Consider the following 22,982-nt stretch of genomic DNA (forward strand, 5'->3'; position numbering starts at 1 on the left):
TGGGAATGTAGTGCCTGATACCCCCCCTCACACACACACATACACATCTTCCCAAAAGAATTAAAAAATGTTGTGGGCCATTATATGTTACATTCCAATATGTTTATCCCCACCTTGGGTTAATTTCTTATTTAGAAATATGGGTAATAAATCAAAATAAATAGTAATGATAATAATAGTGGCCCAATGTCTCCCCCCAAATTATTTAAATTAAAAGAATGTCTCTGGATTCCCTCCTCCTCTTCCTTCTCTCCCACCTCAATCTCTTACCATACTGGTTTCCCCTACCCCTATCCTCCCACCCGCCTAGATCTCCCAAACCCTCTAGGCCATGCTTTTGTATCCATTTCTCTGTATTACTTCTAGCCTGTGTATATCCTTCCAGAGCTGTGGGCAAAAAAGGTAGCTCTGGTCCTGTACAAAGGCATTAACATCTCCTTATTTCCAATGCTTATACCTCTCTCTGTACCACCCCGCATGTCATTGGTTCTGGCCACTGCCTCATCATATTGTTTTTCTACTTTAAAATCAAAGGTACCAACACCCCAAGTTCTCTCTCCTTATCTGCACTCAATAGAACCTCACCCTGTTTCCCCCCTCCAAATCATATACTGTGTTTGCCAGGTTGTAAACCAGACTATCAGGTTTCGAGCCCCTACTTACATAATCCACAATCTCTTTCTAATGCAAGCTTTATTTAACCTTTAAGGTTTACATTTAAAAGATTCAAAGTAAAGCACATGCTCACCTTGAGATTCTATGGTAAGTACCTAAGCAAGGTGCAAACTTTGTATGAGCACAGGTTCACAATATGTAAGTTCTATAGCTATTCTAGATAGTTCAGTTTAAAGGCCCAGATCAGATGATCAGGTCAGGGTATATACAGACAAGGTCATGTTCCAGATTAGGGCAGTTTGGCCTATTTTTCTATAGTTTAGTCTTTTCTACTTTTCCTCCCTCCTTCTAAATGCCCAAACTCTGAGGCTCCCTGCCATCTCTCAAATACACAAACCCTGACATCCCTTCCTTTCTCTATTACCTCTTCCCAAACATGCAAAGCCTGATACCTTTTGATAGCATACAGTATTCTCTGACATGTCTGCAGGTTTTGCATTTTTTTAACGTATGTGGAGCTTTTAACAAAAGTACATGGAGATCAGGATTAGAATAGAAACAGATGTGATGGAATACCCTGAACAAAGAATAGAAAACAATGGAAAGGTGAAGAGAAGTGACGTAGTAGGAAGACCAAAGGGTAAGGGTATAAAGAGATTCCTAAGAGAGAAGAGGGTAGCCCGGGGAAATGCAAGATTAAATAACTGAAGAAGAGCCCGTTAAAAATGGAGTAAGAATGGCAAAATGTAGGCAGTGATGAGCATTTTGTTCTCTAGAACAGGTGGGAGGAAATAAAATGCTTTTCATTGAGGTTAGACAAAGGAAAGAAGAACAATTATTAAAGGCTGCTGGGATAAAGACTGCAGAAATGGGATTGTGTGTATGGAATAGTGTGTGGTCAGTAGAAGGCTAGAACCGTCTGAAAGATGTGCAATACCAAGCCGATAACCTTTGCATGAAAGTCCCTCAGTGGAAGGCTTTACCTTCAGAGAGATTACTAGCATTATAGTCACATGTTGCAAGCCTGGGGGAGGGATATAAGAATCAATAATCTTTTTAAAACTCTGAAAATTATCAAAGAACAATAACCTAAAGTGGTATCAGAAAGATGGGGAATACTGAAGATTAAATCTATTGTCTTGTCCCCGCAATGAGCTTTAAACAGGATCATATACCAATTATGCCTTTCAATCATTTACCCACTGTGGGTGCCAGCTTTTTCAAACAACTCATATATATAGAAGCTACTCAATACAAAGTGATATTCATCTGTGCTCATTTCATCTACTCCCAACACCGCAGTGTTTTGGCAGCCCACTGCCTCATTCAGTGGACAATTATGACTAAGCGCTCCTTCATTATGGGAAGATGACACCAGGAATCTCATTTGAATTTAGAAGGTAATTATCCCTTTCAAAAAATGAAACTTTCATGTCTTTCTGCTGCATCAGCTAAAATTCCATCAGGCATAGTGGATCCTGCAGACATTTGGCAATAAATAAATATTTTACATGGTGTTATGTATAGGAAAGATTATTATTCTTAGTTTGTGCTGCAATGACTGTCAGAATATGTGTACCATTCTGCAATGGCTGGTCCCCTACCCCAACCTTGTGCTGGGGGCGGTCATGGCTTGGGATGTCTATCCTGTGTTCATCACTGACATCTGACATTTGGTGTTCCCTGCTCATAGACACCTTTGCCCTTCGATGCTGCAACAGCTGGTGCGACGTCTCATCTTTGATGTACCCCTACTGAATGAATACTGCAAGATGCCATTGCAGGTAAGAGACTCCTCGCCACAATGAAAAGCCAGGGAATCTATCTAACCACCCAGGGTGTCACTTACATTTTTTGCTGCTTTGGAGGAGCAAGGTCATCAGGAGGAGACCATCACCTTGCGGTGGCAGGAAGTGATCGTGCAGCTAGGACCTGTTATCTAGGTGATACCTTATCCTCTTGCACCAAGGATGTGTCTCCAGGAGCATGTGGCCAGAAAAGATGGATTAGAACGACTGTTATAGTTGGTGATTTGATTATTAAGAATGAAGATAACTGGGAGACTGGTGAGAATGAGAATTGCTTGGTAACTTGCCTGACGAGTGCGATGGTAGAGGACCTCATGCACCACCTACATAAAAATTTAGAGAGTGCTGGGTGGAAGCTGGCTATCTTGGTACATATGGATACCAATGACATAGGAAGGTGCAGGAAAAGGTTTCTGGAGGATAAATTTAGGCTTTTAGGTAAGAAATTGAAGTTCAGAACCTCCAAGGTTGCAACATAAAAACATAAGAACATTCTCAGAAATGTTCCTTGTCCCACATGCATAACCCTAGACGCAGGCTGAATACCATAGTTACAATGCATGGATGAGATGATGGTGCAGAAAAGAGGACTTTAGATTTATTAGGAACTGGGGAACATTCTAGGAAGAAGGAGACTGGACTTAATTAGGGTGGAACCTGGCTGTGGGCCCTAACATTGAAAAAGGTGATGGAGCAGCTTTTAAATTAGACCGCGGGGGAAAGTCAACAATCTTTCAGATGTGCATGGTTCGGAGGGAGGTATCTTCCACCAATATGTGCAAAACAAGGAAGTTAGAATATCCCAGTAAAGAGGTTGTGGTTAAGATTGAAGTAGCCCAGATGGATGTAGATAAAGAGTACACGGATATGAATAACTTTGGCATTATATGAAGTATGAAGTAGTGTATAGAATTCGGGCTCAGAATACCTAAAGGGTCAGCTCCAGGTATCTGGCCCAGTCCACTTTAAGACCCCAGCAGGGAATCTTGGTTCCAGGGTGTTTCCCTTAGTAGAGAAATAACTAGCCAGGCCCAAGAGGGAACAGAGGACCTAGGGAGAAGAGACAGATGCTCAGGATATGCTAAGACTACCTACATTTGAGTTTGCTGTGAGTTTTCTTTGACAGACTGCTGAGGTAAACAGGCCTATTTTGCTTGTTTTTCCTTTGTGTATATAATACAAGTTTTGTGTACAGACAGCCAGAGTCCAGCCGCTCTGTCCTCTGGCAAATCCCCAAGCACCAGACTGCTACCAAGACACCACATATAGTGGCAGGAGTGGGATTTCTGCTCTAAAGCCACTGCACAGGCAGAGAGGGGAAAAAAGAGGGGATTTTATTTTTCCTAGGGCTTGGCTGCAACAGAAGCTTAACATAGAAATGACGGCAGAAGAAGACCAAATGGCCCATCTAGTCTGCCCAGCAAGCTACGCACTTTATCCATTTTTTTACCCTTTTTTTCTCTCCTACCTGTTACTATTGGCTTCCAGTACCCTCCAGCCCTAATCAATTAGGGGTAGCAACTGCTGTAACAAGTAGGCCACACCCTTACCCCATACTCTTACCCACCCCTGTTTTTATTTTTTTATTTTTTGAGATAGCAGCCCTCCATCCTTCCACTCCGTGAAGGTGGAACACCAACTACTGGCCACTGGCATCCCGCTCCGTGAATGCCTCTGTGGCTACTTCCGCTCTGTGCAGTGTTTGAATGCCTCTGTGGCTACTGCCGCTCCGTGCAGTGTTTGAATGCCTCCTCTTTATTCACGCCCTCTAGACTTGATGGATCCACAGTGTTTATCCCATGCCCCTTTGAAGTCGTTCACAGTTTTAGACTTCACCACTTCCTCCGGAAGGGCATTCCAGGCATCCACCACCCTACAGCAGACTAAAGGGGGCTTGCGCCACCTGGTCAGAGAGGGACTTACAGTAAGTTGAGCCAAATAAGTAGGTTTTTTTTCATCCCTGAGGCAAAAAGGGAAAAGACTTTTGGTTTTGTGTGTGGTCTTGAAAAGAGCAAGGCATGGAGCAAGTACTGCAGGCCCTTGCAGAGAGAAAGCAGCATCTGCAGACTGTGGTGCAGAACCAGCACACCCAACAGCAAATGCAAGAACAATTCCATCAGCACTCGCTGTTGCTGATTCAAATAGACTGGACTGTGCAAGCTGCTACCTCCCGGCCACTACCCATGTTTCCAGTAATACTCTAAATGATGGCAGGAGAAGATCCGGACTGCTTCCTCAAACATTTGAGAAAAATTCCCAGCTGGCAGGCTGCCTAGAAGCTTTGTAGACCACCTAACAAGGTAATCTGCACACAGGCAATAGTAGGCTGCCTTCCAAGCCACTAATCAAGATAAAAGAGCCAGCTATGCAGAAGTAAAGGCCGCTATCCTCAAACGGACCAATTTTACCCCTGAAATATATTGGCAACAATTCCAGTGGGGAATCCTCCAGCCTGAGGAGAATCCACAGAACCTTTCCTATCACCTTAAGAATGTTGGCTGAAAATGGCTACAGCCAGAGGGGAAGAAGGGCGTTGAAGTATTTATTTATTTTTTATTGATTTATTTACAAAATATTTGTATTCCACATTCATTACCAAACAGTTGTTTGAAGTAGATCACAAGTAGTTACAAAACAATCAAAATACATCAACAAAATAACAGACATCCTAAAAAATTATTTAAAAGTATTTTCAAACAAATAAGTTTTAAGGATTTTTCCTAAAAAATGTATAATCTCCAATCAAGCGCACTTCCAAAGGACTAGAATTCCAAGGCTGGGAGCTATTTGCGAAAAGGTCCACTTAAGGGTTTGTTTAAGATGTCTCTCTTTACTGCCAGGAATGGATAGCAATTGCAGATTTACAGATCACATGTTTTGTTGAGGACAATGTAACTGCGCTAATTTCACAGGGAAGTCACTGTAAAGGATTTCATAGACCAATGTTAGAATCTTAAAATGATCTTGAAATTCACCGGTATCCAATGCAAATGCATCAGAACTGGCAAAATATGAGCAGACAAAGGGGAGCTGGTAATAATCCATGCAGCTGCATTCATTAGGATTTGCAATGTCCTCAAATGGAATATCGGAAGGCCAATATAGAGGGAATTGCAGTAATCCAAACAAGATATCACAAATGCCTGCATAATACCTCTGAAATCAGTCTTGTCAATCAAATTGTTATATTTGACTGTCCACGGGCTAATTCTGTGGACTGCCACACTCACCTCCCCAGCAAGGCCTGCTGTCCTGGTTTCTGACATGTCACTCTCTCTCCTGGCACCTGTGTGACAGGCTGCCACACTCCAACATGGCAGGGTGCGTCCGTCAGGCCATGCAGCAGGTTGCCACCATATGCACCTGGTCCCGCTCCTCCTAGGGTGTCCGCACACCTGACATTGCATTACTTAAAGGGCCCGTGGCAGGAAAAGACTTGAGGCGCTCCCTGATGACATCATCTGCTCAGGCCTATATAAGGCCCTTGCTGACACCATTCCAGCATCTCAGCAACAGGTCCCTCTACCCTGGTGTAGAGCATGTTGCTACAGCGTCTGTTTTCAGCCCAGCCTTCTCTTCAACTTTGTCTTCGATTCCTGCCCTGTTTTCAGTGTTCCTTGCCTCCTGTGCTTCTCTATGCCTGACCCGTCCTTCTTATCAATCCCTTCTTCCCTTCGAATGGATACCTGGATTGAAATCAGCCTGACCTTGGATTACACTTGACTGCTCCCTGCCGCTGACTATTGCCTGATCTTGGACTATGCTTGACCGTTGCCAGTCCTCGACCCCAACCTGACTGTGTATATGCTTGACCACCTCCAGCCTATGATCTTGCTACCTATGGACGCCTTCTTCAGTCATCTGCAGAGACTCCACCTGCTGGCTCCAGCACCCAAAGGCCCAACCTGAGGGGAACGAAAGCTGGTATAGGTGAAGCTCCAGTTGGGTGTCTGCTTTATCCAGGTTCACTTGTTGATGGTGGGAACCTGCAGGTCTCCTCCATGCAGGTTGTGCCAATCCTGCCTCAGCCTAAGGGTCCACAAACGGAACACAAAAATTTCAATTTTTGCAATTTTCTTAATTTAAAAAAACCTTGCTTATTGAATTCCCTATCCAGAAAAACTCCTAGGTCTCAAACAGACTTAGTTACTGTAATATCTGATTCACCAACTTGTACAGAGAAACTCATCCTACTGTAACAGTTTCTAGATGGCCTGGACTGCCTTATAATATAACTTGAGTATATCAACACCTGAAACTCAAACTGGATACTGACTTGGAAATAGCTGATGCCTTTCTCTAGTAGAGTCAATGCCAGAGCAGCCAGAGAGGCAAGCTTCATAGGGCCTGGGGTACCACAGTCTGAAAGCAAGAGCCCTTCCACAACTCTTGGAGCAGGGCTGACCTGATTCCTTGCCTGGGCAGAAAACGCAAGTCTGCCACCTTTCTTCAACTGTGGAGAGAAAAGTCACTTTTCCCACAATTGTTACCATATGGAGGACAAACCCATGGATGCCAACTTGATGACCTTCACATTTCTGCAATTTTCTGGCTGTTTCCCTTCAGGGTTTTTGACTTTTGAAGTTCCAGTAAAACTGAATGACTTCCATACCTAAGCCTTAGTGAAGTCAGGAAGAGTAAAAACCCTCATTCAGAGAGAATTGGTCAAGAGGATACAGATTGACTATGAGAAGGCAGGAGCCTTCGCCTGTATCCATAGAGACCAGTGACAATACCGGGCCAGCCAGGTCACACTGAAGACCCCAATTGGACAAGTTAAAATGGAAGTAGGAGTAGTGCCCTGGCTCCCATATCCCATGGTACTGGGTTGGGATTATCCAGACTTTAGGACTCTCTGGAGCCACCTTACAACTGGTCCAGCTAGCTCTAACATCATTCCTGGAGGCCTTCCTGTTAGAAGACCTGGACTTATACATTCGAGACCCTAAGATATCTAAGTTCTGTAGACAAAGCCAGCAAGAGACACATAATTATTCTCAGCACTTAGGGGCTGCCATGGGTGGAGGGTCTGAATCAGAGGAAGGTTCGCAAGTGCCCAAAGTTGTTTCCCCAGATGGGCTGGGAGAAGGAAATCCCAGTAACTTTAGATGCACCCAAAGAGAAGATGAAAGCCTTATGTTTGCCTGAGAAAGTATACAAATTGTAGATGGAGAGTTAGTCTCTGGGGCTGAAGGCAGTAACACCCCCCCCCCCTTCATATGGAAAAAGGATTTAATATATCATGTAGCAAAGGGGACTCTAGAAGGCAAAACTGTTGAACAACTCTTAGTATTCCACCCTTACCACCAACAAGTGCTACAGTTAGCCCACAGTCACCTTCTAGATGGCCACCTAGTGGAGGAGAAAATGCAAGAAAAAATCCTAGTTAGGTTTTACTGGCCTGACTTGTCAATCCTGCCCTATGTGTCAGCTAACCAAACCTGCTTGTGTCTGAGCAACTCCCCTGATACCAATGCCTATCAAAGAGACTCCCTTTGAGAGGATTGCTATGGATCTAGTAGGAAAGATCCAACTAAGAGAATAAATACATTTTAGTTATCCTGGACTATGCTACCAGGTATCCAGAGGCTGTACCCTTGCAGGATATGAAAATTCACATAGTAGCAACAGCCCTGATGGAGGTCTTCTCCTGGGTTGGCTACCCAAGGAGATATTAACAGACCAAGAAACCCCACGAAGGTTATGAAGAAAGTTTGCACCTTACTCGATGTAAAATCCCTGCAGACCTCAGTTCTTCATCATCAAACAGAAAGACTGGTGGAATACTTTAGCAATACCATCAAGCAGATGTTATGGATGTTTATCGCAGAAGATGGCTAGAGCTTGGATTTGTGTTTCACTATGTATTATTCGTAATCCAGGAAGTTCCCCAGAGTTCAACAGAGAGAAGACCTAGAGGTATCATGGATGTAATCCATCAGACCTGGGAAAAGGAATACACCTCCAAACAGAACATAGTTGACTATGTGGTCAAGATTTGACAATAAGGTCAAGATGCAAAAACAACTAAGAAGAATTGGAATTGCTGCTTGCCTCTGCCTTCAGAAGGCCCAGTCTACCCAAGCCTGGGAATATAATCAGGCCACTGTTCACTAGAGCTTCCAGCCCAGAGACCATGTCCTCAAACTAGTACCATCTTCAGAAAGTAAACTATTGTCCCACTTGCAAGGTCCTTCTGAGGTACAGGTCTTCCATGTGAATCTCAAGAAGAGGACTTTGGTCCTATTCTAGAACACTCAAACATAACTTCCTTTCCCTTTACAGGAAAAATAAAACAAAACCTGCCTGTTTGGCACTGACTCACTATAAATATAAGTTCCTCATTCCAGACAAAACTACCCTCCTTTCATCTGTTTGTAAATTCAACTTTCGGCTGCTGCTGCAGTAAGGCCCAATAAAGGAGAAAGTAACAGAAAAAAGTCCCCCTTTTTTATTTTGGCGTGGTTTCTCTGCATATGCAAGGCTTTAGTACAGAAATCTCTGAACTGAAACCATATGTGGCACTGTGAGTGATCTTAGGTTAGCCAGAGGACAGATTCAGGCTGGACACTGGAAGAAATCTTGCATAGACTTCCTTATTATCACAACTTATAGTTCAACAGGACTCTCTTTCTCTAGGATTCCTTCTCTCCACTGGACCTGTTTTTCCTTCCTGGGCTTGGCTAGTTAGTTATACAGCTTCCCAGGGACCTCTGCCTGGACCAGGATTCCCTGCTGTCTTAAGCTTAAGATGGACTGAACCAGATTTCTTAATCCAGTCCTTTAAGGTGTTTTGGGGTTTTCTCCAGTATACCCCTTCACAATAAAAACAAATAATGCAGAGGTAGACCTCTTCCAAAACATAAGAACATAAGAACATAAGAAAATGCCATACTGGGTCAGACCAAGGGTCCATCAAGCCCAGCATCCTGTTTCCAACAGTGGCCAATCCAGGCCATAAGAACCTGGCAAGTACCCAAAAACTAAGTCTATTCCATGTAACCATTGCTAATGGCAGTGGCTATTCTCTAAGTGAACTTAATAGCAGGTAATGGACTTCTCCTCCAAGAACTTATCCAATCCTTTTTTAAACACAGCTATACTAACTGCACGAACCACATTCTCTGGCAACAAATTCCAGAGTTTAATTGTGCGTTGAGTAAAAAAGAACTTTCTCCGATTAGTTTTAAATGTGCCCCATGCTAACTTCATGGAGTGTCCCCTAGTCCTTCTACTATCCGAAAGAGTAAATAACCGATTCACATCTACCCGTTCTAGACCTCTCATGATTTTAAACACCTCTATCATATCCCCCCTCAGTCGTCTCTTCTCCAAGCTGAAAAGTCCTAACCTCTTTAGTCTTTCCTCATAGTGTGCTATAAGCCAGACATAATAAGCACTACTGGCAATACTTGCCTTCTTTTGCCTTACAATTAATCATCAGCTTTAATACACCACTCTTATATATACAACACTTTTTTGATATTTTTTATGCTTGTAAAAATTTATTTTAGAAGTCCTTTTGTATTTTGGAATACTTCCTAAAGTCCATTGAAACACCCCGACACTGGCCGTGTTTCGAACAACTGCTTCAGAGGACTGACAAGACCTTCACCATGGTTGTTCTTTGGGCTTTTTAATGTTGCAGAATAATCCATCTAAAAGAATATATACAAATAAACATCTATGCAAAATTCTGTACAATAGTGTACCACAAAGCACAATGTTGTTAGGCTTACTTGCAACAGCAGCATGGAGATTTTGGCGCCATAATTCAACCAGAAGTTCAAGACCTGTAACATTAAATATATATAATGGACCAGAAATAAATTTCAAAATAAATATGTTTTTTTAAATTTTTAATTCAATTAATAGAGTACTATTCAAGTTCAAGATTTAAACCTGCTTGGGCTACTGTATTTAAAGTTAAAATCCAGAATTGCTCCCGAGTAAGAAGATAGAGCCTATGATCACCTCCCCATGAGGGGCTTGGATACTTTGATTTTTAATATAGCTCTTTTATTCTATAAGTCTGGTTTTAATTTTTCCTTTAGTTTTTCCAACATAAAGTTCCTGGTAAGGACAAATGATATAATAAACTACAAACATAGGGCTAGATTCATCAAACTATCAGATGTGATAGCAAGAGGGGCATGTTTTATGGTAATAACATATTTATCACAATGTGTACTTTGTGTAGAGACTAGCTATAAGGTCCTTCTAGTAGTTAGGTATTTATACCTCTATAGGAGACCCGCCTAGTATCTCAAGGTAGGTTTAGGTAGTAGTGTAGGAGTTAGGGGCCACTTTGACAAGCAGAGTGAGACGTACGAACAGAACAGAACAGTGCACTATTGTGAAGATTTGATGTCCTTCGGAGTGAGGAAACTCACACAAAGATGAGATTTGTACAATGTTCTCTCAACCTAGCTTGATGTTACTCAGGTTGACAGACAGACATCACGCCCCTAACCCCTCCCATTTTTCCAAATTAGCATCACATCGTGCGTATGATGCTTTTCGCATGCATTAAGGCATTTTTCGCACGCGAAAATGCCATAACGTGTGCAAAAAGGCCATAATGCGAGTTGGAAAATAACCCCCGGAGTATGCCAATCTATTCTGGAGAACTCAGTTGTACCATAACACACAGGTCATATGTGAAAAACACTACTAATTTTTGGAATATTCTTAAGAATTTACCTCACATTTCTCCCTCTACATTATTAGTGACATTGGATATTAATGCGCTTTACACAAATATCCCCACGATCAGGCGCTCCAAATAGTGCAACAAACTTTAGAGAAGCGTCCTGTTCTCAACATATACCTTCAGATTTTATAATGCGACTGGCTACCATAGCTTTAAAAAATAATTATTTTTCATTCATGGACAAATTTTTATTTACAACAACAAGGAGTAGCTATGGGTGCCATTATAGCCCCAAGCATAGCTAATTTATATGTAGCTTGTTTTGAAGATACTCACTTGTACAATTCACAATTTTTACACATATTTCTAAATGGCTTCAATATATTGATGATATTGTTTTCCTATATACTTCAACTGTAGAACATCTTGAACAATTTATTGTCTGGCTCAACACTCTTGATCCTCATTTACAATTTACTCATAATTTGAGTTTCCATCAGGTTTCTTACCTGGATGTCTTAATTATAAAACATCAACAAATACTACATACCACTATTTACCATAAACCCATGGAGAGAAATATACATTGTTAGATTTTACTAGTTTCCTTCTCTTCCATCTTCAGTAACATTTGCCAATAGGACAATTTCTAAGATTACGTCACATTTGTTCCACTAAAGAGGAATTCATAAAGCAAGCCCAAGATCTGAGTTCCAGATTGCTTTCTAGCGGGTATCCTTTTCATAGTATTACGAAAGCATATAAGCGGGCTTATATGCTGTAAATCGCACTGGACAGTATTGTGTCTGGAACAGCAGAATTCAAGTCAAAATAGAAGAATAGAATTGGCTCATTCTTATAGAACTTATTCAACTGGTTAAAAACGTGAGGTGGAAGTGCCTCACTGGGCAGCATATTTTGTAACTGTGAACTGCTCTTAGTATAAAGAATAATTTCTTCTGAATAAGCTGAAACCTCCTCTTTTCTGATGTGAATGGATATTCCCTTATTCTATCTTTACGCAGTAAAATACTGTCTGTTGGTCCTGGCTTATACCTGTACAGAGTGATCAGATCTCCCAAGTCCCCTCCCCTTCATTTTTTTAAATAGCTATACATTACATTTTTACTTTTGTAAATATTTATTTTAGCCATCAGGTTTAGAAAGATGATGCTAAGGATTTGCTACAATAATACATAGATGGGTTAGAAAGGATAGATTTTATTACTTGGCAGGTGATCATTCATCTTTGCAATAGAAGAGATGTGTCTTAAGAGTATATAAGCAATATTAACAATACACATTTCTTTTATTCAAAGTTTCTCAAACTTCCCTTTGTCACTTCCCTTTACTACTCCTTCCATTTTGGGAATGTCTTTGTTACCATAATCCTATTTTACATGTGTTATATGTGCGAAAACAGTTGCATGATGAGAAATTCTGATTTGTATAAAGTGGTTCTGAAAGGGATATGCCTTGTACAGCTCTAAAGTACATCTTGATTTGGCTCTTCTGCTTATCTATAACCAACCATTTTAGATCCACCATGTACTCAACAGACCCAGTCTTATCTCTGGGACTCTGGATACTCCAGCAGGCACCCTCTATGCCTGTTCTGTGCATAATCCTGCTTCACAGATTCTTCTGTAGGATCATCCACATCCACATTGGTATTGCTGTTGGGCATAATATTCCACAAGAGCATCTCTGGTTGAGGCAATCACTCTTCAAAGAGACCTTTTAACACATAAAGTGGTTAGGAAGGGAAGGGAGAGATCATGGGACATTTAGATGCACATAGTGGGAGGAAAGGAAAGGCTAGGTCACTGGGTGACCTTGAGATGCAGTGACTTTCAAATGTATGCAGTGGGTAACCACCATAAATACACAGGGGATAGAGAAAGAATTATACAGCCTTTAAAGGTCTGTCATGAATGAGAAGAGAAGGATCATGTGACTTTCAGACACTTGCATGCAGCTATAGGAAAACTAGTTATAAGAGTTAATCACATAGTTATTTGCACTTTTATTCCTCAGCTTCTGACAAATCATTATGAGCAATGCTGGAAATATTACTGCCTACCTTCTGGCTGGGGAAATTATGGCCTGGCATTGGAAGAGGAGTTGCATCTCACTGAGAAACTTTTCTGGGGTATTTTTGATTCCCTTTCTCATAAGGTAAAAAAATTGTCTTAGAGATATTCATGCATTATTTGTTTTGACATGTGAAAAGAATGCTTTGCTTGGCATTAACTATTGTCGTTTTTCTTTGTCATATAGTAAGAGCATTGTTCAGTGAGTGATACTGCAGCTGTCCTCATTCACATACATCATTTGCTGATAGATACTGCAGCTGTTCTTTGTCACATAGCCCCTACCTACTGTGCAGTCATATGCACAAAATCCTGTTGCCATCCTTTGATATTTGATATTCCTAGTCCCTCTAACCATCATCCAGTCTGCACACAGTTCCCCTGCCGATCATTCAGCCATATACACAGATATGTGCTTGCTGTTCAATCCACATGCACAGACCCTCTACTCGTTATCCATTTGTACAGACAACCACTGTGCCTGCTGTTTGGCAACACACACACATCCTGCCTGCTATTCAGCCACATATACAGATCTCCTGCTTGTCATCCATTTGTATACACATGCCATAACTGCTATCCAGTGATATACATAAACATTCTACGGTATCTAACAAATCAGAGATAATAAGGCAATAATTAATGCCACACTATCGATTTTATTTTGAAGAATCTGTTTTACATTAATACTTCACATGAATAGAATATAACATCCAATAGACCACTATCCTATGTCACCTATATCTGCAAATTTACTATAACAGTAAAAATATTATCTCCTCATACTCTGTTACGGCCTGGGAGCCGCGGTTCGAGAGTGGACCCTTGAGCCGAACCACCCTGGGTAGAGTAGCTCGGGAGGCGGAGCCACAAGCACAGGTCTTCGCCCGGGAACCAGGAACCCCCCAGGAGGAGTCCGTAGGGTTCTGGAGCCTTGGGACTTAGGAGACACACAGGGGTCTTCACCCAGGAACTGGGAGCCCCCCAGGAGGAGCCCATAGGGTCCCAGAACCTTGGGACTTGGGAGTGCAGCTAAGCTCTTCACCTGGGAACCAGGACCCCCCAGGAGGAGCCCGTAGGGTCCCAGTCCCTTGGGACTTCTGCACAGTGATAGTCTCTCTAGGAAGGCCCGGGCAAGGGTGAGCACAGAGTCCAGTAGCAAGAGCCAATAGGCCAGGGAGCACAGAGCAAGCGGAAGCAGGATCAGAGTCAGTAATGTCTTGACTGGAACTTGCAGGAAGCAAGATGGGATCCAGCAGCGAGTAGGCCAGAGCCAGGCAGGAAGTAGAAGGTCTCGGGACCCAAGGCAGTCTGGTAGTAGCTCCAGCCCAGGCCTGCAGGAGGCACTGTCCGGAGGACAGGAGTGTAGCAGCTGCGGCAGAGAAGCCGTGGGCTGAGGCAGGCGGCCGACAGCGGTCGAGTCAGGAACGAGCAGAGGTCGGTGGCTGGCGGCAGGCAGAAGCAGAGTCAGGAACGAGCAGAGGTCGGTGGCTGGCGGCAGGCAGAAGCAGAGTCAGGAACGAGCAGAGGTCGGTAGCTGAAGCAGAACAACGGAAGTGCAACTAAGAACTACACACTGTAGCGACCCTCGTTGCAAGGCAATGAGAGGACTGAAGGACGCCGGTTATATCGGGCTTGGGGCGTGGCATGGTCAGCTCAGGCGGGGTCAGGCTTCCGGTGAATGTACGTCCATAACGCGCGTCCCCGCGTGCGCGCGGGGCGGCAGCGAGACGGCCCAGCAATGGCGGACGGCCTGAATGCTCGGCAGAGCCGCGGAGGCGGCGTTCCTGGCCTCTGACGTGAGCCCTGAACACGGCTAGCAAGGGGGAAGCGGTAGAGACCGCAACATACTCAATCTTGCTTGACTCTCCAATCACTACAGTCATACCATCCAACATCCATATATCTCAACCACTCATTCATTCATCCAAACTATAAAAACCATCATATTAAAACTTCCCTTGCACAAGTGTCATAATAATGTTATTAATGTAGAAATAACACTCTATATTGTTTTTCAAATATACTGCTGCCTATACAATATAGTTTATTTCTTAGGTTTCTCCACTATGTACTTTCCTTCAAAAATACTAACATTTATACAACAACACATTTTTTATCATTGTACTGTCCTCAGATGTTCTTATTGTGTTTGTCCAACGAGTGCCTCGTTTCACCCTGCTGCTCAGGGCTTCCTCAGGGACACCTCACTTTTTACTTCTCAAAGTGTTGTTGTTTAATGCCTTAGTTGTAACTTTGAACAATGTGATAGTGGTCCACTACCCGATGCTATTTTTTTACATCTATAATACAATAAACATTATCATAGTTACTTATATATCATTGGTGTAAACTTGCTAACAAATATATCTGAAATAATTTTCAATAATTTCCATTGATATATAGAACTGGAATTAACTACTATAGGACAGTTGTAATATATGCACATTCACAGCTTAACATTCATACATCTTCATACAAGACCAATGGTATTCCTCTGACGGTTTCTGTATTTAACATCTTCAAACCGATGAATTTTCTACTGCTTGTGCTCGACGCATCACCATTTATTTTTCATCTTACACAGATCTGGAATATATCACATAACCCCCGGATTATCTCAATATATCCGCCATACCTGTTATTCAAAACTATCCCTCACAAAAAGTCCCCTATAATTCAAACTTACTGCGTCGATAGATTCTCTAACCGGCACGTCAATATTTCACACTGGCATTCAGATCATAAACGATCTGTTCAGAGTAACTTCTCTCTGGGCCATCGCCCCACCAATGCGTTGCGTCTGTGACACACCTCACACGTTTTGAACTTCCTTCAACCAATTGTTATGCTCTATTTTGTGTGACGTAGAGGCTCCATCTGGTAAACTTCAATAAACTTTATGGATAACCCTGCTGCTACCACTAGCAAGCGGGTGCGATCCAATACAGCCAAGTTAGACAAATACCTGTACATCGAAATATTACATTTATGAACATTCTATGGGCCATACAACTACATGCACAAACAACCTACTTGCCATCCATTAATGCATAGTCCCCAGCTTGCCTGCACCAAGTAACATGCATAGTTCCCTACCTGCTGCCTAGTGACATATACACCCTACCTGGCATACAACCCCATACTCACTTGCAGCCTCTGTGCACTGTTCAGCAACACAATCACATACCCTGCCTGTCTACAGTCACTCAGGCAGACATCCTACCCAGCATTCATTCATGCACACATCCTCTCTGCCTGATGTACACTACAGCAACACAACACATACAGGAATTAATCACTGGAATAAACTACCTACAGATCTACGCCAAGAACCATGCCACAAGAAGTTTAAACAGAATTTAAAAACATGGCTCTTCAAAAAAGCATACAATTTGTGAACTCTTTCCATGTTGTTTCTTATATCATATGACATTGTATAGAATAATTTCCCATTCCTTCATTCAGTTTATTTGCCAACAACACTTAACACTCATTTTGGTAACATTTATTTCAAATTATACTGACTATAATAGTAATAATCAGTCTTTTAATCTTGAATTTTCAAGAAATCACTAATTAGTATGAGTTACCCTCACTTTTGTCATAATTGAACTGCTATTTCTATACTGATATTTTTGATCCTCCAGTACCCTACACCTCCTTGGATGTATTGTTGAGTTTTATCGTGTATTAACCTAATGTATAAATTACATTATTATTGTTTACAAACTTGTTTCGCTATAATTTAATTTTGATTGTAAAGCTTGTTGCTAATTTAATGTTCTCTGTAAACCGAGGTGATGTTTGCTAACGAACCGCGGTATATAAAAATCCTTAAATAAATAAATAAATAAATAAATAAATAAATATCCTGTCTGCTGTCCATCCATATATACAGCCCCACTGCCTGCTCTCTAGTCTTGTGTGCGAGCTACATTTTGAGGAAAGATTCTTAAGATCACAGGTAGTCTGTACTGAGATATATATATATTTTTTAATTTGTGACTTTTAACAATAAAACCAAGAAATAAATCTTGTAGAGGATCAGCAATGAAATAAAATATTTAAAGAAAATAAAAAGAAATGCAAGAAATATTTCAATGCATAACAGGCCACAAAGAGAAACAATAGGATCCAATTTCAAAATATTTTGGGGCAGATTTTCAAAAGGTTATGCGCGTATATTACGCGCATAACCCCAAAAACCTGCTCCTGCGTGCGCCGAGCCTATTTTGCATAGGCCCTGCGACGCGTGCAAGCCCCGGGACGCGCATATGTCCCGGGGCTCGGAAAAAATGGGCGGGGAGTAGGCGGGGCAGGACTGAGGCCTCCGGCACAGCGGTCATGCCGGGGGCTCATGCACCAGCACTTGGCCGGCGCGTGCAACGTACGCCTGCCCAGAGGGAGGCGCATCTTCGTCAACAAAGGTCAGGGTGGAGTTAGATAGGGCTGGGGGGCGGAGAAGGTAGGAGAAGGGAGGGGAAGTTGGGGGGGGGGCGGAAGGAAAGTTCCCTCCGAGGCCGCTCTGATTTCTTAGCGACCTCGGAGGGAACAGGGAAAGCCATCGGGGTTCCCCTAGAACTCGGCGCTCGCAAGGTGCACAAGTGTGCACCCCCTTGCGAGTGCTGACCCCGGATTTTATAACATGCATGCGGCTACACGCACATGTTATTAAATCGGGCGTAGATTTGTGCACGCCGGGTTGCGCGCACAAATTCTCCGCGCATATGTTTAAAAATCTGGCCCTTTATTGTAAAAACCAAATGATAGCTGGAAGGGACCCTATTTAAACTAGTGGATATCAACTCATCCATCCACAGAAGTGAGTGGATAAGAGAGACAATGAAATAATAGATGCAACTCCAGCAGTCCTAGAGCTCAAAAACATAGTCAACTGATTTGGTTCATAAGATATATTCCTGTAAACTGTTATGAACTAGTGATTCTCACATGGAATAATGGCATATAAAGCATTTAAATAAATTTTAAAAATTAGTTTCTGACACCTAAATATTTGATAGTACTTTGCATGGAAAATTAATCTTAAACTGCCCCTCCCACCCCCTCCCAGTTGTAAAAGTCTAGGTCTCTTAATAAGGACTTGTGTCCTTTTCTTCTGGGTTGTTTTGAGATATACATCAAGTACAAAGTCCAAATTAAAGTTGTAGGCAAAATGATCACTTCTGCAGTTTCATCCAAAGCACCAGTTAAATCCAATATATCAAAATAGAGTTAAAGAATCTAGGGTTAGCTTTCATGCTCTTTCTTTCCTTAAGAAAAGGTGGAAGAAAATAAAATCTGGATATAGGGGGACAAGAGTTCTCCAGGAGTTTTAGAAGTCTAAAACATATCGTTTAAACTTATCCAAAGGAGGAATTGTTGAAACTTTTGGAAAGTTATTAAATCATAATATATGCTATCTCATAATATTTTCCAGTAACGGCACTTTATTCTGCAGAGTGGTATTATCAATTACCAAATATGATTCATCCTTTGTATTTTTCTCAGTTTTGCTCTCCAAAACATCTTATTATTTTTTACAGTCTTTAATCTCAGTCTCTATAATCCCAGCTTTAATAATAGAAAACTGAAACTATATTTAGAATTATTTGTTCTGTTCTGAAATTGATTTTTCAAGGCCTGCTGTAGCCTCCCAGATGCCTTCCAAAGTGAAAACTTGTAGTCTTACCAGCATCAGTTGCTTCTGTAATACTGGCACTTTCCCCAGCTGAGAAGAGCTCACGAGCTTAGGGCCACCATTGAAATACCATCTGTTCTACCCAAGCTCTTTTCAGCCTCTTCATAAGGCTAAATTCTGCCAACTTCAGTTTCTCTGGGAACTCATGCCACTGCAATAACCCAAACAACATCATCATCTGCTTCTGTTGGTCCCCCACTGTTCTGGGCATATCTCCTACAGTGGAAAGAGCTGGAGGGATCCATAATTCCAGGATGAGTGTAGTGCCTTTGCTGGTCTGGGGGGAACTTCCTCCTCTGAGGAACTGGCAAAGATGACCGGATCGGCAGGGGGAGACGGCAGTGCCTTGCAAGGCATCCATGCCATCCGGGAACCAATGCAGACTGGGTCAGTAACATGCTGATGAGCACATGCAGAGATTCTAGCAGCTGCTTGAGGAGTGATGGTGCTGGCACTGGTGCCATGGGTATCACAGTGCCAATGCCCCATATCGCCTTCTTGATGGCCAGCTGCACACACCTCTCTACTTCTTCTTTGAACATTGCTGATACCAAGACAGGCTGAGATGGAGAATTTGTAACCAGATCCTCTTTGTAGCTGAGGGTAAGATCAGTGGCCTGCATCAGGACCAATGCAGTCCATGGCGCACCCCCAGCATTGATGGAGAACTGGTTTTCCTCACTTCAGGGTCACTTCAGGGGCATCACAGCCAAAGCTGGTGCATCCCCTTGCCTGCACTGTGCATAAACAGGGACCAATGCTGATGCTTCTTTGGCTTCCCTCGATGCTTGACATGGTCCTTCCTCTGTGCTGAAGTCGATAATGAGAAACTTGACATCCTCGACCTGGAGGAGGCTAAGATGACTGGTGTCCAGCATCCCTTCCAGCCAACAGCATCAACAGAACAGATGGTCCCGCTGATGTTGATGGCTTGGTGTCCATTGGTGCAGCTCCGAGATCTTCAATGCCAATGCCTCCCATGCAGATGCCGATGGCTCAGTTTTCTCTAGCCCAAAGAGGCACTCCATCTTATCGAGCTGGATCTCACATCCCTTCAGGGTCATCTGTGAACACCTGCTGCAACCCCAGACATCATGCAATACCCCAAGGCAGAGGACACATCTATTATGGGGGTCTATGATAGACATGGTCCTCATGCACTGGGGATATCGCTTAAATCCTGAGGTGGACATGTCATCACGAAATAAAAGGGATGTAAGGACAAAATCGATGGTGGTGGGCAATGAACACACCGCTGCCCTGGGGGTATCGAAGCGAAAATAAGTTTGCCGAAAATCCTATCTAGGATGCTAAAGGGAGAACCGTGGGGACTTTATTGTGTGAGGCAGTAAAGAAAATTCTCGCTAAAACAAAGCAGGCCAAAAGTCAGAAAAATTGAGGCTCTTGCCTGACTGTGAAATGACAGGCTCCGTGGAAGAAAAGAGAATGAAGGGGACCCCATGTGGAAACATGGAATAATACATGCTGGGTATGCTTAATGAGGCTGAATGTTCTAGAAGATTTCCATGCCAGGCTGCATCCAATGATTTCACCCATGTGTGAGGACTACCATCCTACTTGTCCTCGAAGAATATAATAATACTTTCTGTGTAATAATGCCTTCTTTTGCTGATCTTCCTATCCCCTCGTGCTAACTTGATCCGATAACATTCTTCTCTTGAGTTAGGTATGGGTTGGAATATGCAGTTTCACACAAAGTATTACTCAAGTTACAGGTCAGAAAACTTCAGCAAGGAAACAAAACTGATTTGTCTGCAGGTAAGACTTCCTTCCAGAACTCAGAAGGATCAACTCTTTTCTTGTAATTTTGAGCTGGTAGCATTACTTTGCAATTTAAGTTGTTGATAAACAAAAAAGGAAAGAGGTGAATTTGGATAAAGAATAATAAACATTTAGTTTACAATGAAAAATATAAAGGAAGACCTTGAGGCACTCACTGATACATCTCTGCTCTCCCCAGCTCACTCATGCTAACAGCCTATCCCCCTCACCCACCCCTCCCTCTGCCTCTTGCCCCCTCCACTTTCCTCATCAGTTTCTTTATTTATTTAACCTTACTATCATCCCTTTAAGATGAGTATTTCAATACCTCTGATTCTTGGATGAGCTTATCTGATATGTATAAATAATTTCCATTGATCTTAAAAGGCAATGTTCAGATCAGAATGTTACATTTCTTTTTCCTGTTAAAATTGTTGAATTCGCTAACTTGTTTACTGTATCGCTATAAGGCGAAATTGAAGTTAAATGTAAACCGGTATGATTTGTATCTCTACAAGAATGTCGGTATAAAAAAAATATAAATAAATAAATAAATAAATAAATAAATAAATAAATAGTAGTTTCTCTCCATGTTTCATTCTCACTTTAACCTGTGCTTTATCAGCTGGCTTTAGTAGTAGAATTCTGCTCTCACTAACATCTTAAAGGTTTTTCTGTTAGACTTTTTAACCAGTTCCTATCTCTCCTGCAGAAGTACAGTGCAGACCTCTTTAAAATGGCCCTGCCCTGTCTAAGTGCCATTTCTGGTGCCTTGCCACCAGATCACCTGGACATCAGAATCAAAACCGCTTTTGAGAAACAAACTTCAGTGGATTCTGAAGGAAACTTTGACCCAAAACCTATCAACACCATCAAGTAAGTCAGAGATTCCAAATAAATTTCATCAGATGTTAATTCTTCCTCAAAGGCTGGTTGCCCTTCCTGGGGTCTCTGTGTCATTACCATTGCTCCCACAGTGTCACCATAATGTTGCAGTGATGCACTTCCATGTTATTCTCATTGAAACTCTGTATTACTATCAGATGATTAGTGCAGAATCTTAGGCAAGAAATAAATGGGCTCATATCAGATTTCTGGAATGAATGTAATTTTAACAAAAAAGAATAGATGATTAGAAAAATACTGAAATCTATATAAAACTATTCCTCTCCCAACAGAACATAAATATGTAAATATGGTGAATGGTGGTGTAGGAATATCTGAATAAATATCTTACATTTGATTAACAGCATTTACTCTGATAACTTATGATACAAATTCCTTAGTTTTAGGGAGCAGATACAGACACTTTTATGAGGTAGTCTAATTTATTAGCAGCATAGGAAAACAAGTGTAATATGGTACAATTATTTCTTTTCTTTCTTTGGTTTTTTGTTTGTTACAGTTTTAGTTTTACTGGGCATTGTCATGTAAAAGATAATCAGAACTTATAAGCGAAATCTAAGCTCAATTTTGCACTTAAGAATTACACAATTGCCAAACTGTAAGGTAATTAAGCCAGTGAATAAAGCCAGTGTTCTCATCCTCCAAAGTTCTGCACAAGTCCAGAGTCATTCCTGTAACAGAACGCTGCCTCGATACCATAGGCAGAAACCTGCAAAACCTTTATGGTGGATGATAGATTAATCCCCAAAAGTCTCACAGATGTCTTCATGATATTTTATGGCAGAAAAAAAGGATAAGATTTACTAATTGTCTAAAAGTCCTTCAAGGGAATAGGAAAAACAGCTGCATTCATGTTATGGAGCAACTATGCGGAGTAAGAATTCAGTTTTGTTGCACCTGTTGGTCGCAGACGGCTGCGCCCTCTATTGCTCACCCTTTTCTTGCCTGCTTCAACCCATGTCGGGAGAGTGGCTGCTGCTGCTTCTCTTTGCTGACCCCTTCGGCGTCTTCAGCCCGGCATGGGCGATTGTGTTCACCATCTTTGCTGAAGATTCACCTAGGAGCGCGCGCGTGGCTCCATCCTTTACGTGCGTCATGGCAGGAACCTCGGGGGTATCCCCACCGCATGACGTCATGAGCCTCCAGTATTTAAACCTGAACCACCAACTCCAATACGAGTTAGCAAGGATTCTTCCATGCTTCTCCGACTCGCTACCAGTCACCGCTCTGGTTCTCTACTCTGGACGACTTCGAGCACTCGCTCCTCAAGGGCCTTGCCTCGCTTCCTTACCACCTCCGAGATAGAGGGGCGACTGCAGGATATTTAAGGTACCTGCTCCTCGGGGACCTTAGCTCGCTCCTTTGCACTTTTCGGGGTCAGACTGCCTCTAACTATGGAAGCCTATGGTACTCGCTCTCTGGGT

General features: G+C 42.3%; 1 protein-coding gene across 1 annotated transcript in view; it reads left to right on the plus strand.

Annotated features, from left to right (window-relative positions):
• Positions 1-22,982, plus strand: part of RYR3 (ryanodine receptor 3) — a 1,291,138-nt gene that overhangs the window by 692,991 nt on the left and 575,165 nt on the right. Inside the window, 3 exon segments of the mRNA XM_029600192.1 lie at positions 2,309-2,399; positions 13,114-13,254; positions 21,365-21,528. Coding sequence (XP_029456052.1) covers positions 2,309-2,399; positions 13,114-13,254; positions 21,365-21,528 — 396 coding nt within the window.

Source organism: Rhinatrema bivittatum, chromosome 4, assembly GCF_901001135.1.
Source record: "Rhinatrema bivittatum chromosome 4, aRhiBiv1.1, whole genome shotgun sequence".
NCBI lineage: Eukaryota > Metazoa > Chordata > Amphibia > Gymnophiona > Rhinatrematidae > Rhinatrema > Rhinatrema bivittatum.